Source organism: Salvelinus alpinus, chromosome 19, assembly GCF_045679555.1.
Source record: "Salvelinus alpinus chromosome 19, SLU_Salpinus.1, whole genome shotgun sequence".
Classification (NCBI taxonomy): Eukaryota; Metazoa; Chordata; class Actinopteri; order Salmoniformes; family Salmonidae; genus Salvelinus; species Salvelinus alpinus.
In genome coordinates this window covers 22,493,220-22,509,925 of record NC_092104.1, presented here as the reverse complement: position 1 = coordinate 22,509,925, position 16,706 = coordinate 22,493,220, and the positions used below count along the sequence as shown (strand labels likewise).

Below are 16,706 nucleotides of genomic sequence, written 5' to 3'. Positions count from 1 at the left end.
CCAACACGACAGCGAGTTCTGAGACGCCAACACGACAGCGAGTTCTGAGACGCCAACACGGCTGCGAGTTCTGAGACGCCAACACGACAGCGAGTTCTGAGACGCCAACACGACAGCGAGTTCTGAGACGCCAACACGACAGCGAGTTCTGAGACGCCAACACGACAGCGAGTTCTGAGACGCCAACACGGCTGCGAGTTCTGAGACGCCAACACGGCTGCGAGTTCTGAGACGCCAACACGGCAGCGAGTTCTGAGACGCCAACACGGCAGCGAGTTCTGAGACGCCAACGAGTTTTTAGACGCCAACACGGCAGTGAGTTCTGAGACGTCAACACGGCGTTCTGAGAATCAAAAGACACCTCTGAATATATTCCCGCTGCTGCAGCAGGTTATCCATGTTTCTGGGAAAGACCCCCGTCTCTCCCCAGTGAGGAGTGGCAGACAGAAAGGCAGACAGACAGACAGGGAGGCAGACAGCTAGAACTGACTGCTGAACAGAGCCTGCTCTCCCTGTAATCCTCCCTCCACTACAGAGCAGAGGAAACGGTTAAAAGGAGGGCTTGAAACATTGTTTCACCAGGCAGTTATACAGGTGGGAGGGAAGTGCATTAAGTGTAATGAATGTCAGCCAGCACATCCCAGTCGTCTGACACATCAGGTGCCAATTATATTGGCAGGCCCAGTCATCCACTCTGAGGAGAGCCTCCTTTGGCCTACCCGACATCTGCCTCATTAGCTGGGACAGACAAACAGACAGAAGGTGCAGGCTGACTCCATGCCCCATGCCCGCCTCGGGCCTCCCTACCTGGGACTTCACAGGGGTGCAGGGACACCATCCACTTCCTTAAGCTCCTCCACTTAGCTCAACTCTTACCTATTATTGATGAGGTGAATGGAGGATGTGGTGGAATATGAATAAGAGACAGACAGACGGAGTGGAGTGACATTCGAGGTAATTATACCGTTTCACCCCAAATGGCACACTATCCCCTATAGTTCACTACATATGACCAGAGCGCATAGGGTACTATATAGAGAATAGGGTGCCATTTGGGACGGTTCGTGCTGTACCCATAGTGGTCCAGTGGATTGGTATCGCAAGCAGGGTAGGTTGGTCATTAGTCAACATCAGTGGTGTTTTCCTATTAAATATGCATAACCTGGTAAATCAAGCATTCATGGGTATCGTCGCCTCAGGCGTTTCGGAGCTAACACTATTGATTTAGTGAAGCTTTTGCAAAATAATGACCACAGATGTGTCAAGGCATTCATCAGATTGTCTCAATGAACTCAATCATTCCAATACTGCAGTGGAAGACAAAAGCTGTTTTCTCTGATTGATAATGCACGGACTGATCTGATAGGTAAACAAAAACAGGCTGTGACATTAATACTCTGGTAAATTCATTTGAATTCAATCACTTTTTAACAGCACCCATATTGATTTGAACAAAACCTTCCATACATATTTGCCCATTATAGAAGTGATTTAGAAGCTTTGATTTGAAGTGCTCAGAAAGACCTGAATGCCAAAACATTCAAGAGATAAAGGTGCTCAAAGTTGACATATTTAGCATACCCCACCATACATCCATGTCTTCATTACTGGAAAAGATAAACGTTTGAGATGTATGTAATTTAAAGCTTACAAAACAGGGTTGTCAAACGGTTTTATAATTTCTAGGTAAAACATACAAAAATGTTAGTCATCTAAAAACGCATCTTTTTTTTCTCTCCATATTCACATACACTACATGACCAAAAGTATGTGAACACCTGCTCATCGAACATCTCATTCCAAAATCATGGGCATTAATATGAGATGGTTGCTGCTATAACAGCCTCCACTCTTCTGGGAAGGCTTTCCACCAGATGTTGGAACATTTCTGCAGGGACTTGCTTCCGTTCAGCCACAAGAACATTAGTGAGGTCAGGCACTGACGTTGGGCAATTAGACCTGGCTCGCTGTCGACGTTACAATTCATTCCAAAGGTGTTCGTTGGGGTTGAGGTCAGGACTCTGTGCAGGCCAGTCAAGGTCTTCCACACCGATCTCGCCAAACCATTTCTGTATGGACCTCGCTTTTTGCACGGGGCATTGTCATGCTGAAACAGAAAAGGGCCTTCCCCAAACTGTTGCTACAAAGTTGGAAGCACAGAATTGTCTAGAATGTCGTGGCATTAAGATTTCCCTTCACTGGAACTAAGAGTTAGGCCGAACCATGAAAAAACAGCCCCAGACCATTATTCCTCCTCCACAGTTGGAACTATGCATTCGGGCCGGTAGCGTTCTCCTGTCATCCGCCAAACCCAGATTTGCCCGTTGGACTGCCAGATGGTGAAGCGTGATTCATCACTCCAGAGAACGCGTTTACACTGCTCCAGAGTCCAAATGGTGGAGAGCTTACACCACTCCAGCCGAACCTTGGCATTGCGCATGGTGATCTTAGGCTTGTGTGCTGCTGCTCGGCCATAGAAACTTATTTCATGAAGCTTCAGACGAACAGTTCTTGTGTTGAAGTTGCTTCCAGAGGCAGTTTGCAACTTGGTAATGAGTGTTGCAACCGAGGACAGGCGATTTTTACGCGCTTCACCATTCTGTGAGCTTGTGTGACCTACCACTTCGCTACTGAGTGGTTGTTGCTCATAGATGTTTCCAGTTCACAATAACAGAACTTACAGTTGACCGGGGCAGCTCTGGCAGGGCAGAAACTTGACGAATTGACTTGTTGGAAAGGTGGCATCCTATGACGGGTGCCACATTGAAAGTCAGTGAGCTTTTCAGTAAGGCCATTCTACTGCCAGTGTTTGTCTGTGGAGATTGCATGGCTGTGTGCTCGATTTTATACACATGTCAGCAACGGGTGTGTCTGAAATAGTAAAATCAACTAATTTGAATGGGTGTCCACATACTTTTGTGTATATATATATATATATATATATATATATATATATATATATATAGTGTATGTTGTAGCTTAGCCCCTAGGCTCGTTGAACCAGGCGTGACAACGTGATTTTGGGAGGTATGGCAACGAGAGACTACTTAGCCCCTATTTTATATCTGAGGTTTTTTGTGTTGTGCCCGCCATCGATTGAGACACATGCTCTTGAATACATGGTGGATGTTTTGTTTTGGCTGATAAATTTACTAAAATGGGATACAATTTAAATGTTCAACTTTGAAATGGTACCACAAAGATGGTTGGAGGTCCACACTTCAGAGAATGTTGACTTGTATGGAAATATCCGTTTTAAATTATACTGTCAATCCTTCATGCCATCCTTCCCTCATTCCTTCAATGATAAACGTGAATCCGACCATCACCCCTGGTGAGACAAAACCACGACGCGTCAGTGAAGAGCACTTTTTGACAGTCCTGTCTGGTCCAGCGACGGTGGGTTTGTGCCCATAGGCGACGTTGTTGCCGGTGATGTCTGGTGAGGACATGCCTTACAACAGGCCTACAAGCCCTCAGTCCAGCCTCTCTCAACCTATTGTGGACAGTCTGAACACTGATGGAGGGATTGTGCGTTCCTGGTGTAACTCGGGCAGTTGTTGTTGCCATCCTGTATCTGTCCCGCAGGTGTGATGTTCGGATGTACCGATCATGTGCAGATTTTGTAACACGTGGTCTGCCACTGTGAGGACAATCATCTGTCCGTCCAGTCTCCCTGTAGTGCTGTCTTAGGCATCTCACAGTACGGACATTGCAATTTATTGCCCTGGCCACATCTGCAGTCCTCATGCCTCCTTGCAGCATGCCTAAGACACGTTCACACAGATGAGCAGGGACCCTGGGGATCTTTCTTTTGGTGTTTTTCAGAGTCAGTAGAAAGGCCTCTTTTTAGTGTCTTAAGTTTTCATAACTGTGACCTTAATTGCCTACCATTTGTAAGCTGTTTTACTAATTATCTTTGAAAGACAGGGTCCTGAAAAAGGGAAGTTTATTTTTTTGCTGAGTTTATTTTGATTTGTTTAACACTTTTTTTGGTTACGACATGATGTGTTATTTCATCGTTTTGATGTCTTCACTATTATTTTACAATTTAGAGAACCTTTGAATGAGTAGGTGTGTCCAAACCTTTGACTGGTAATGTATATTTTTTCAATAAGTTTTTAAATAGTTTGACAACCCTATTTGTAAGCTTTTAAATTATATACATTTATCAGTTTATCTTTTCCAGTGATGAAGACATGGATGTCTCATGCTATGGTGGGGTATGCAAAATGAGTCAACTTTCAGCACATCTATCTCCTGAATGTTTTGGCATTCAGGTCCAAAAAGTCACTCTGACCACTTCTTCCACAGGAAACATGTATGGAAAGTGTTGTTTAAATCAAAAAGGGAAGCTGTCAAAAAAAATTGAATTCATATGCATTTACCCATTCACCTATTTCGTACAATATATCCATAAGCACATCACACCATTCTTAAGTTCCTTTTGGCAACATCAAACTATCAACTCAATATACCGTACTTTAAAATGACTAAAACCAAATAAAAACGATGTACAATAATAGATATTTGACCTAAATTCATACAGTTTCTTGTAGGGTTTCATGCCGGTGGCCGGTATCCCGGGACTTCCCGACCAAGCTTCTTCCATTTCCCGAGAAAAATATTGACAGGTCCCGTGGATCAATAGCCTAATATTAAAATATGATGCAGCAGTAATGCAAAAATATGTACATGCAAATAGCTGCATGCATGAACCGGACATATCAACTCTGGCTTCATTCATAGCCTACATTAGACAAGTCATCACAATGCAGCCTACCACACAGCACATTTACAAGTATTAAAATGTTGGTATTAACCAGAAAAAAAAATCATGAAACTCCTGTCAATTTGGTGAAAGCCTATGTTCTGTCAGTGGATAAAATATAAACATCCCCCATGATTAACTTCTAAGTAGTCCATCATAGCTACAGTACATGGTTCTCGTCACTTGTGATAGTGTTTTATCCCCAATCACATTTCATAACACTTTTAAAACAATTACCTGCCATCCAGATCACCAAATCAGCCAATAGATGGTATAGACACTGTCTAGAACTAGTGAGGCACCGATATGACATTTTTGGCCGATACCGATATCCAATATTTTCCTTGCCACTATAACAATAACCAATATTTAACATTTTAGCAGCCTTTTAAGCATTCTAGTACAGTTAAACAGTTAACACACTCACATGGACACAGCGGTCTAAGGCACTGCATCTCAATGCAAGAGACGTCACTACAGTCCCTGGTTCGAATCCAGGCTGTATCACATCTGGTCGTGATTGGGAGTCCCATAGGGCAGCGCACAATTGGCCCAGCGTCGTCCATGTTTGGCCGGGATAGGCCATCATTGTAAATAAGAATTTGTTCTTAACTGACTTGCCAAGTTAAATAAAGGTTACACACACACGTATGTCCCCATTACCAGTAAAACATAATCAAAACCTATTTCTTTCACTTACTTGCTGTGCTGTTTTTTTGTTCAGTCGTTTCATTCTCAACCAGGATTGCATCATACATGTCAAGCAATGAAGTTTCAGCTCTGTCTGTCTGTGGCCTCTTCCTCGGTGCGCACTGTCACTGTGTCCGTTTCCATCCTGTCCAACTGTGTATGTAACATTTCACGTAAACCCTGTTTCTTGTCTGCATCGACGTAGCGGTCCTTGTACATAGCATCAAGCATGGTGGCGACACAGTAAAGAGAGAATGCCACCGAATCGCTTGTTCACAGCCTGTGTGGGCAGTTTTGTTGCTGGGAAAAACTGTTGTCAAGGGCAACTGTCATTCCCCAATGTGGGCCAGTAAAAACATCCACCTCGTCGGGAAAAGAGGCCATCTTCACTCCATAAAACTAGTCAGCACTAACGTTGCACACTAGCTGCTAGCTAACTGGTTAGCTTAGCATTGACAAAGTCAGAATGGGCATGCGCACTCCACTGTTTATGACTGAGTCGGTGGCATTAGAATGAGGAATTAGAATATGAATACTACACTGAACTAAAATATAAACGCACCATGTAAAGTGTTTGTCCCATGTTTCATGAGCTGAAAGATCCCAGAAATGTTCCATACACACGTAAAGCTTATCTCAAAAGTTGTGCACATTTGTTTAAACCCGTCAGTTTTGTTGAGCATGCCATGACAGAGGGTTTCACGTCTGCTGCAGGTGCAGTTGATGAGCTTATTTCTCAAGTCAGTTGTTCAAATGAAGCTAGCTAGTGTGTTCATGTTTCCAAGTTTCAAACATGTTCTCAAATGCCATTGAAATGGCAGCAGCGGTATGACAACCAGCACATTCATGAGCATGCAATACGACTATCCTCAGTAGGAAATCCTTGATGACCCACTGTGCTGTCAGACTCAGCATACTCATGGGGCTGATATCGCTGGTCCAAATGTCAGTTGTGAAGCTAATAATAGCAGTGACGCTATTACTGTGTAACTCCGGGCAACATCTGAAAAATAGTACCAAAAATAAATAATAAAGTGTACCAGTGCTCGACCAGTCGGAGAAAGCCAACATCACCCACGGCAGAGAACGGTTGATTGTCAAGGGCAATGAATTCCATTATCTTGGCGTTAATGAATTTCGCCTTTGAGTTGTCTCGCTGAAATTTCCTTACTCTTTCAAATGACTGCTCGACTTGTTGAATGCTCGATCCAAACATTATGGGCTAGGTTAGGAATGCTGTGTTGCACGTGTAGCGTAAAACTTTACATGGCGTCATTACGTCATGTACCTACGTTATATACAAAGATGTTCTCATCTATCTGTGTTATATAGGTATGTACGTCAGCTTTGACATCGGTTTTGCACATCGGCGTTAAACAAGACATCGGGCCGATACCGATGTTGGCATTTTTTGCTAATATCGTCCGGTTCTAATATGTTCACCAATATATCGTGCATCCGTATCTAGAACACATCCACCTCTTTATATCCTCATGACAAAGTATATATTTCGCTTAGATGTGCTCAATCTAAACAGTGGACCAAATTATTCAACTGTTTCTCCTACAAGTACCATGGCGCAAAGTGCCCTGTGTCTGTAGGAAACAGAGATACCGTACTACAGAAAGAAGGAGGAGATAAAAATCATTATGCAATGAATGGAGAAACGCCCCCACCCAACTGACTGTCGACCCATTGCATTCACGGTGTCATGCTGCGTCACGTGGTTGCTAATCTAATCATCACGCAATCCCTTCTCAAGTGTGGGTATGAGTTGAGAAACCTGCCCATTATCCTTGAAAGTACGAAATTGTTACGATTCCAAAGCTATACAATATTACAGAGAACAAGTTAATGATCTCACATCTTGGAAAATATTTGCAATGTTGTACTTCTTGTTGACGAAATTCATGCTAATGTTCAGTTTTTGAGCTAGCGCCCAATTTACTCCCATTCGCTCCTTGAAGGAGAGCTCTCCTTGTCCCAGAATCATACAGATTAAACTTAAGGGCCCATTGGCGACTTCTGGAAAAACAACGTGCACAATGGGTGTTAAAACGATTCTAATGGAGTTTCCCCATCTCCTCAAAAGCATCTCTGTTGGAAAGTAACGTTGTTCTGCTCTTGCTCAGTGGCAGCAAGTTGAACTCTGAAAGACTTAAATTGACAGTGCAGTTTGTTAAGGCGATTTTACAGCTAGCTAACTACTTCACATGCTGATATTGACACTGTTAAATCATCGGAATTAGTGGTATGGGGTAGATTACTCCTTTAAGGTAAAAAGTGTTGTGAGTATTATATCTGAGTGTTGATTCTAGTGGGGTTAACGCCAGTGGGATTGACATTTGAATCACAGTGGAATCAACAATCGACTGTCGAGTTCATTTTCGTTAACTCTCTCAGAGTGAAAAGGACGTATTTTGATTTAATATCTATGTTTCTGCATGCACATTGATGGATTAATTGATTTTATACTATACAAAGATACACTATATATACACAAAAGTATGTGGACATCCCTTCAAATTAGTGGATTAGGCTAGTTCAGCCACATATGTTGCTGAGAAACAGCCATGCAATCTCCATAGACAAACATTGGCAGTAAAATGGCCTTACTGAAGAGCTCAGTGACTTTCAACGTGGCACCGTCATAGGATGCCACCTTTCCAACAAGTCAGTTCGTAAAATTTCTGCCCTGCTTGAGCTGCCCTGGTCAACTGTAAGTGCTGTTATTGTGAAGTGGAAACGTCTAGGAGCAACAATGGCTCAGCCGCTGAGTGGTAGGCCACAGAAGCTCATGGAACGGGACCGCTAGTGCAGAAGCGTGTAAAAATTGTCTGTCCTCGGTTGCATCACTCACTACCGAGTTCTAAACTGCCTCTGGAAGTAACGTCAGCTCATCACAATTCACCATCTGGCAGACCGACAGACAAATCTGGGTTTGACGGATCCCAAGAGAACGCTTCCTGCCCCAATGCATAGTGCCAACTGTAAAGTTTGGTGGAGGAGGAATAATGATATGGGGCTGTTTTTCATGGTTCAGGCTAGGCCCCTTAGTTCCACTAAAGGGAAATCTTATCACTATAGCATAGAATTACATTCTAGACGATTCTGTGCTTCCAACTTTGTGGCAACAGTTTGGGAAGGCCCTTTCCTGTTTCAGCACGACAATGCCTCTGTGCACAAAGCAACATCCATACAGAAATGGTTTGTTTTGATTGGTGTGGAAGAACTTGACTGGCCTGCACAGATCCCTGACCTCAACCCCAACGAACACCTTTGAGATGAATTGGAACACTATGAGCCAGGCCTAATTACCCAACATCAGTGCCGACCTCACTAATGCTCTTGTGGCTGAATGGAAGTAAGTCCCCGCAGAAATGTTACAACATCTAGTGGAAAGCCTTCCCAGAATAGTGGAGGCTGTTATAGCACCAAAGGGGGGACCAACTCCATATTAATGCCCATGATTTTGGAATGAGATGTTTGATGAGCAGGTGTCCACATACTATCTATTTACTATGTCATGTAAATAACACAATTATTTTTTAAACTAATCCATCCTGTACGGGGTTGGACTCATTTCACCCGTTACAGAGATGCTTGTTCCAGTTTAGATGGTTTAGGTAGTCTTGTTTGTCAAGTCCTTCACCATAGCAGTCATTCTGAATGAAGGTTGTGGGTGATAAAATATACCAATTGTTGGATAGTCTCCCTCTGGCTGGATTCCAATAGGAATACTAATCACTTCACAAATCAGCTTATTATGACTTGCAGGTCTGATGTGGTCCATGAGCCAAGATTTTCAGACCACAATGTTGAGGAGAACTAGGCCATAACTTAAGGCCTTATGAAATGTATAATATGGTTCTAAAGGGTTTACTTTTAATTCAAACATATTCACTTAGGCAGCCAATTGGTGAAGGCTTCAGGACTAGAAGTAATTGAATGCAACAACCATGACTGTCACTAACAAACACAGTCATTGGTGGGTATCTCTCACATTCACTTGAAAGGCATGGTGGGACATTTTTAATTAAGGATTTACAACCTACAATGTAACAATCCCCCCCCCAAAAAATCTAAAATATACTGTACATGTGTTATTCCCTAACACTAAAAAAGTGTTAATTTATGTTGGAAATTGCAACACCCATGGTGTTAGGTTCCAACACTAGGGTTGTTAGTTTAACACTATTTCGGTGGGTCACATATGATTAAGAAAGTCTTACATTTTACACCGGGGGTGTTCACATTCTGACCTCAAATTTGCTGTGCATATTTAGCCTATAGGCCTACTCAATGTAAAGTCCTTAATAGAAAACAACTTACTTGCAACACTTCTATAAATTGCATTGCTGACTATCATGTGTAGGCTACACGCGACCTCTCGATGCCGTTACTGAAGGCAATCTCCATCTCACATTCACAAATCTCCAAACTATCTTTGTGGCACTGGCAGAGGCTCACAATATAAACTGCAGCTACTCACTGTTAACTAAATGGCTGGTACATTGTGTCCACAAACGCACTCAAGGAAATAGACATTTGCAAAATGATTCCATGATGTTAAATAAAAAGCAAGTGCACAGGCTTGACTAGTCAGATTGGCAGGGATATGATCAACCGTGGCACTGTCCATGGTTCTGAATCTCCTCTACTAGGCCGATTTGCTTGTCTGTTTGTTTCGCGGAGAATCAGATATGTTCTCTGTGACCAAGTGTGACAAGGTTAGCAGGTTATCATAAAGTAAAAAACAGCCACAACCTTTGAAAAAACCCTGATAGACACGTGCAAGGTGAGAGAAAAGGGCCTGACATATTTCAGTCAAAGATAAGCTAAAATTCATGTAATTTTCACAAGGCTAATAACCTAATCTGTCTACATTTAAACTAGGCTACGTCAACAAATTGTGTGGTGACTGACAGAACTTTGAGTTGATTAAATTGTGAGAAAAACAACATGAATCCCTAGATTCCTGTCTATATTTCTCGATTTACAGTGGTATAATTATGTCAGATAATTTTTGCTTGTATTATATGCTTTTACATAGCATTTCAGGTTTGAACGGGAATACCGGGATGGTTGCAATTTTCTCAGAGAAGGAAAATGTGTACATTTTCTGAAAAATATTAAAACCTTGTTTCTTGACTGTGTTCAGCTCCCTAATAATCACCTAAATGAAAGCTAGACAGTCACTGAGCATTGAACATTCCAGAAAAAGACCACAATAGGTCCTCCAGACCTCATTGAAGACCAAATGCGTCCCCCGGGGAAAAATGAGTTTGTACCCCTGATCTAAAGTGTAATTTATTGGACACTGCCTTTCTGCCTGTACCTAATTTATACTTCCTTCCCAGCCTCTTCCTCTTCTCAAACCAACAAGTATTTTAGAGTGCTTTACCCAAAGGTCCACGTTGTCTACTCTCCAGATAAACAGAATTAGCACCTCCCTGAAGCACTGCCTACCGTCCCATAGTATATGCTTGCTTCACACAGTGGCACTCAACACCAACCCCACTATATTAGGACAATAGATCACTGTTAACGACAGCCCCCTAGCATGACTACGGGGACCTTTTATATCGGTCCTTTGTGAAGCTTTATTCGGAGAGATAAAACAGGTCAACTCCAACGTGACCAGGGCTATGTCCCAAATGGCACCCTAATCCCTTTATGGTGCACTTAATGTACTACTTTTAGGGCTCTGGTCAACAATGGTGTACTATATAGAAAATAGAGTGCCATTTGCGACGCATTCAGGATGATATGAACCCCAGTGGACACCAGGGAAATAGGATACAGTACGTGTCAGATGGGGGGATAAGAGAAAGTGATTGTCACCTCAAGCGTTTTGATAGAGTGTCTCTTTTATACATATGTGCTACTGTTGATTTACTTACTGGAGTACATCAGATACCACAATTTGTTTAGTTTATATTTCAAGCCATGCATTTTACATGGCTTTTCATATGGCCAAGATAGTATTGCCTTCTGCACAACACATCTACACTGTCTTGTTGGTTCATGACAAGCGTTTCACTGACAGAAGAGACATCAATGAACAAACAGGATAGAGAGTGGATGAAGATTCCGAGTGCACGTAAAATAATTATGGTCACATGCAGTATTATGTTACTCCTACTACTACCCTAACTAATCATGACCCTTAGTCTGACAGCTGGGGTTGTTGAGACTAGGTTGCAGCATGGCACCACAAATGACCACCTTGGAACAGGTGCAGTTAGTCAGTGTCTGGCCTGAGGTAATACGACACTGAGACCAGGGCTCAGTCTCCAGTCTCAGAGGCAGTAGCAGCTTTATAGGAAATACAAAGAGGAATCCTTTGATAGGACCTTGTGACTTCGTTATTCCACTTGTGCTGTCCACACAACACCAGTGGATACAGGCCCTCAGCTACACGCACAGACACACACAGACACACACACACGCACAGACACATACACACAGACACAAACACACAGCCACATACACAGACACATACACAAACGCACAGCCACATACACAAACGCACAGCCACATACACAAACGCACAGCCACATACACACACGCACAGCCACATACACACACGCACAGCCACATACACACACGCACAGCCACATACAAACACACACAGACAGACACAGACACAGACACAGACACAGACACAGACACAGACACACAAACACACAGACACATACACACACAGCTATAGAGGCAAGGATCTGGAGGTCCATGGCTCTCTCCCTCTGTTTCACTTGTGTGGTGCTGCTGGTCCAATTAGGCAGCTTCACCTGCTCCTCTGGGGGTCTGACTACAGAGCCCCATCTGTCAGGCCCATGCTCTGCCACTGTCATGTCAGCTTCAACAAATGGCTAGTGGGAGACCTGTGTCAGTCCATAAAAGCCTTACATTTCAATAACCATCACTGTTTTCCAATTGACCCCCTCCCAACTGACAGGGCTGAGATCAGTCACACGCTATCCTAACAACATGTTATTTGCTTTACTCTGAACATCTTTAAAAATGTTGCAATGTTCTCTAGAACGTTGGCATAAAAAATAAGGGCAGAGTAGGTATGCTCATCTGTATTTGATGTTTAAAAACGACCTAAGACTCTCAGATACAGATATACACAGTAAAACATCTGGTCATGCAGGAAACACAATATGATATTCATGAAAGTCGTTTGGCTCTAGGCCTACATGACCTTAAAGTGATTCAAGGTAGGGCCCTTGGACTCGAACTATCAGTGCCCCCTCCCCCGACGGTTGTTGGACAATCCTACCTGGTGACACATTGATGTATGAGTTCCAGTTTTGCTCCCTCTCCCCCTCAGCTCTGAGGAGCAGGTGTGATGATCAGTGCCACTTGATCTGTCAGTGGGATGGATAAAAATAGCCATAGAGATTGAGCAGGGAGTGGGACTTGACTCACCCAGCTCTTATGTGCACGTAAACTCAATTGACATTGAAAGGCTCTGGAAGGTTCTTGACCACGGTTGCCGGAGCCAATCTTTTTCAAGGTCAATAGTCCATAGAGTGCTTTTCAAATCTCTCTTTGTCAGGAACATGAAACTAATGTGTCAACATCAGATCAGAACAAAATAAAGTGTTATACTGGTCCCTCTGTAATTATTGGGACAGTGAAGCATGTTTTCTTCTTTTGGCTCTGTATGCCAAAAGTTTGGATTTGAAATTAAACAATGACTGAGGTTAAAGGGCAGACTGTCAGCTCTAATTTGAGGGTATTTTTATCCATATCGGGTGAACCCATATTCCCCCCATTTTAGCGACCAAAATTATTGGTGCAAATTCACTCATATGTGCATTAAAGTAGTAAAAAGTATTTGGTCCCAAATTGATAGCACGCAATGACTACATCAAGCATGTGACTATATTTGTTGGATGCATTTGCTGTTTGTTTTGGTTGTGTTTCAGAAAACATTTTGCCCAATAGAAATTAATTGTAAAAAATGTATTTAGTCATGTTGGTGTCACTTTTATTGTCAATAAGAACATATGTTTCTAAACACTTCTACATTAATGTGGATGCCACCATGATTATGGATATCTTGAATGATTAGTGAATAATGAAAGTTAGACGCACAAATATCATACCCACCCAAAAATGCTAACCTCCCCTGTTATTGTAAGGGTGAGAGGTTGGCATGTCTTGGGGGTATGATATAAAATGCTAACCTCCCCTGTTATTGTAAGGGTGAGAGGTTGGCATGTCTTGGGGGTATGATATACAATGCTAACCTCCCCTGTTATTGTAAGGGTGAGAGGTTGGCATGTCTTGGGGGTATGATATACAATGCTAACCTCACCTGTTATTGTAAGGGTGAGAGGTTGGCATGTCTTGGGGGTATGATATAAAATGCTAACCTCCCCTGTTATTGTAAGGGTGAGAGGTTGGCATGTCTTGGGGGTATGATATACAATGCTAACCTCCCCTGTTATTGTAATGGTGAGAGGTTGGCATGTCTTGGGGGTATGATATACAATGCTAACCTCCCCTGTTATTGTAAGGGTGAGAGGTTGGCATGTCTTGGGGGTATGATATACAATGCTAACCTCACCTGTTATTGTAAGGGTGAGAGGTTGGCATGTCTTGGGGGTATGATATAAAATGCTAACCTCCCCTGTTATTGTAAGGGTGAGAGGTTGGCATGTCTTGGGGGTATGATATAAAATGCTAACCTCCCCTGTTATTGTAATGGTGAGAGGTTGGCATGTCTTGGGGGTATGATATAAAATTCTAACCTCCCCTGTTATTGTAATGGTGAGAGGTTGGCATGTCTTGGGGGTATGATATAAAATTCTAACCTCACCTGTTATTGTAAGGGTGAGAGGTTGGCATGTCTTGGGGGTATGATATAAAATTCTAACCTCCCCTGTTATTGTAATGGTGAGAGGTTGGCATGTCTTGGGGGTATGATATAAAATTCTAACCTCCCCTGTTATTGTAATGGTGAGAGGTTGGCATGTCTTGGGGGTATGATATAAAATTCTAACCTCACCTGTTATTGTAATGGTGAGAGGTTGGCATGTCTTGGGGGTGTAATATTGTTTGTCTAACTTTCTCACTCATCATCATTATTCACGATTCATTCAGGATTATCTATAATCATGGTAGCAAGTGTTTAGAAACATATTCTATTCTTATTTACAGTAAAAGTGACTCCAAAATGACTATACATTATTTACCATATATTTTTATTGGGTACAAAACAATCTGAGAAACAACCAAAACAAACAGCAAATGCATCCAACAAACTTGAAGAGACAAAGCTTGATGTGGTCATTGCGTGCCATGAATACGGACCAAATATTTAACTTTTTACAACTTTAATACACATACGTGAATTTGTCACAACAGTTTAGGTCCCCTAAAAATGGGAGGATCATGTACCAAAAGTGCTGTAATTTCAAAAGGGTTCACCTGATATGTATGACAGTACCCTCAAATTACAGCTGACAGTCTGCACTGTCATTGTATGATTTCAAATCTAAACCTTTGGAGTATAGAGCCAAAAGAGGAAAAAAATGCTTTACTGTCCAAATAATTACAGAGGACACTGTACATTGAGAACATAAAGGAACACTGCTATCAATACTTTTTAAAGCGTTGCCTCACCTACAATACAAGCAATCAACCCCACTTGGATGGCGAGAGCAGCCCTCTCCGCCTGCCTAGTGAAATCTAACTCTTTCAAATATGCTTACTACTCTACTATACCTGGCTATACCCTGGATTTTACTGTCAGATTTGCTTGGTATATCCCATCTTTTAGTAGCTGTAGGCTCCTCAAAATGCATAACTTCGCAAGTTTTTTTGAAGTTCATGATCAAGTGGGATGGAGGGCAGGGACTATAACATGGGCTTGAGAACAGCAGAGTCAGCATGTTGCATTGTGGTGAATCCAGAGAAGAACTCTGCCAGGCATCTGAATAGTAACAGCTATTACACCACATGAGTTTCACTCTGTCTGCATCTAAAATTCAGCCATAGGCTTCTAGTCGATGCAGCCATATGCTTCTAGTCGATGCAGCCATAGGCTTCTAGTCGATGCAGCCATATGCTTCTAGTCGATGCAGCCATATGCTTCTAGTCGATGCAGCCATAGGCTTCTAGTCGATGCAGCCATAGGCTTCTAGTCGATGCAGCCATATGCTTCTAGTCGATGCAGCCATATGCTTCTAGTCGATGCAGCCATAGGCTTCTAGTCGATGCAGCCATAGGCTTCTAGTCGATGCAGCCATAGGCTTCTAGTCGATGCAGCCATAGGCTTCTAGTCGATGCAGCCATATGCTTCTAGTCGATGCAGCCATATGCTTCTAGTCGATGCAGCCATAGGCTTCTAGTCGATGCAGCCATATGCTTCTAGTCGATGCAGCCATATGCTTCTAGTCGATGCAGCCATATGCTTCTAGTCGATGCAGCCATAGGCTTCTAGTCGATGCAGCCATAGGCTTCTAGTCGATGCAGCCATAGGCTTCTAGTCGATGCAGCCATAGGCTTCTAGTCGATGCAGCCATAGGCTTCTAGTCGATGCAGCCATAGGCTTCTAGTCGATGCAGCCATAGGCTTCTAGTCGATGCAGCCATAGGCTTCTAGTCAAAACTAGTGTGGGGACATGTATTGGTATACTGCTGTTGGTTCATCATAGTTTGTATTATAGAACATTCCATTGTCTTCTCTTAAAATTGTTTCCCTCACAGTTGAAACTGAGCTGACAAAAGGCTTAAGGACTGCATGATTAAGTGCCCTATTAAACCCAGGTCAATTATTTATGTAGTTACAATATCATCTCATTCTCTGACTGAGTTCACTTTTAATGAGCAATTCTCTCATTTCAATTTTCACTCTACGCAGTACGCATCTAACTTTGTCACAGGTGTGAAACGAGCTGCTAAAAAGAACCATGTTTCATTAGGTAACCACTTAGACCTGTGTCGGTTGGTCCCAAAGCTACTATTCCAAATATTGAGGCTATAATTTTGAGGCTATAATTATCATGGCTATCACCATTAACATTAAAGCAGCCAGAGGCCATTCACCCTCTCTGGTAAACACCTGGGAAATAGGAGAGACAGAGAGAGGGAGCGAAAGAGAGAGGGAGCGACAGAGAGAGACAGAGAGAGGGAGAGACAGAGAGAGAGAGGGAGAGACAGACAGAGAGAGGGAGAGACAGAGGGAGACACAGACAGACGGACGGACGGACAGAGAAAGACCTATA

General features: G+C 42.8%; 1 protein-coding gene across 6 annotated transcripts in view; it reads right to left on the bottom strand.

Annotated features, from left to right (window-relative positions):
- The window catches only part of LOC139545141 (netrin receptor UNC5D-like), a 240,953-nt gene that overhangs the window by 123,517 nt on the left and 100,730 nt on the right, over nucleotides 1-16,706 (bottom strand). Inside the window, exon 1 of one of the 6 annotated variants that reach the window (XM_071352571.1) lies at nucleotides 5,472-5,808. The exons of the other annotated variants lie outside the window; for them this stretch is intronic. Coding sequence (XP_071208672.1) covers nucleotides 5,472-5,529 — 58 coding nt within the window. The 5' untranslated portion in view covers nucleotides 5,530-5,808. Of the gene's footprint in view, nucleotides 1-5,471; nucleotides 5,809-16,706 lie in introns of those variants that run through there. 6 annotated transcript variants of the gene reach the window in all.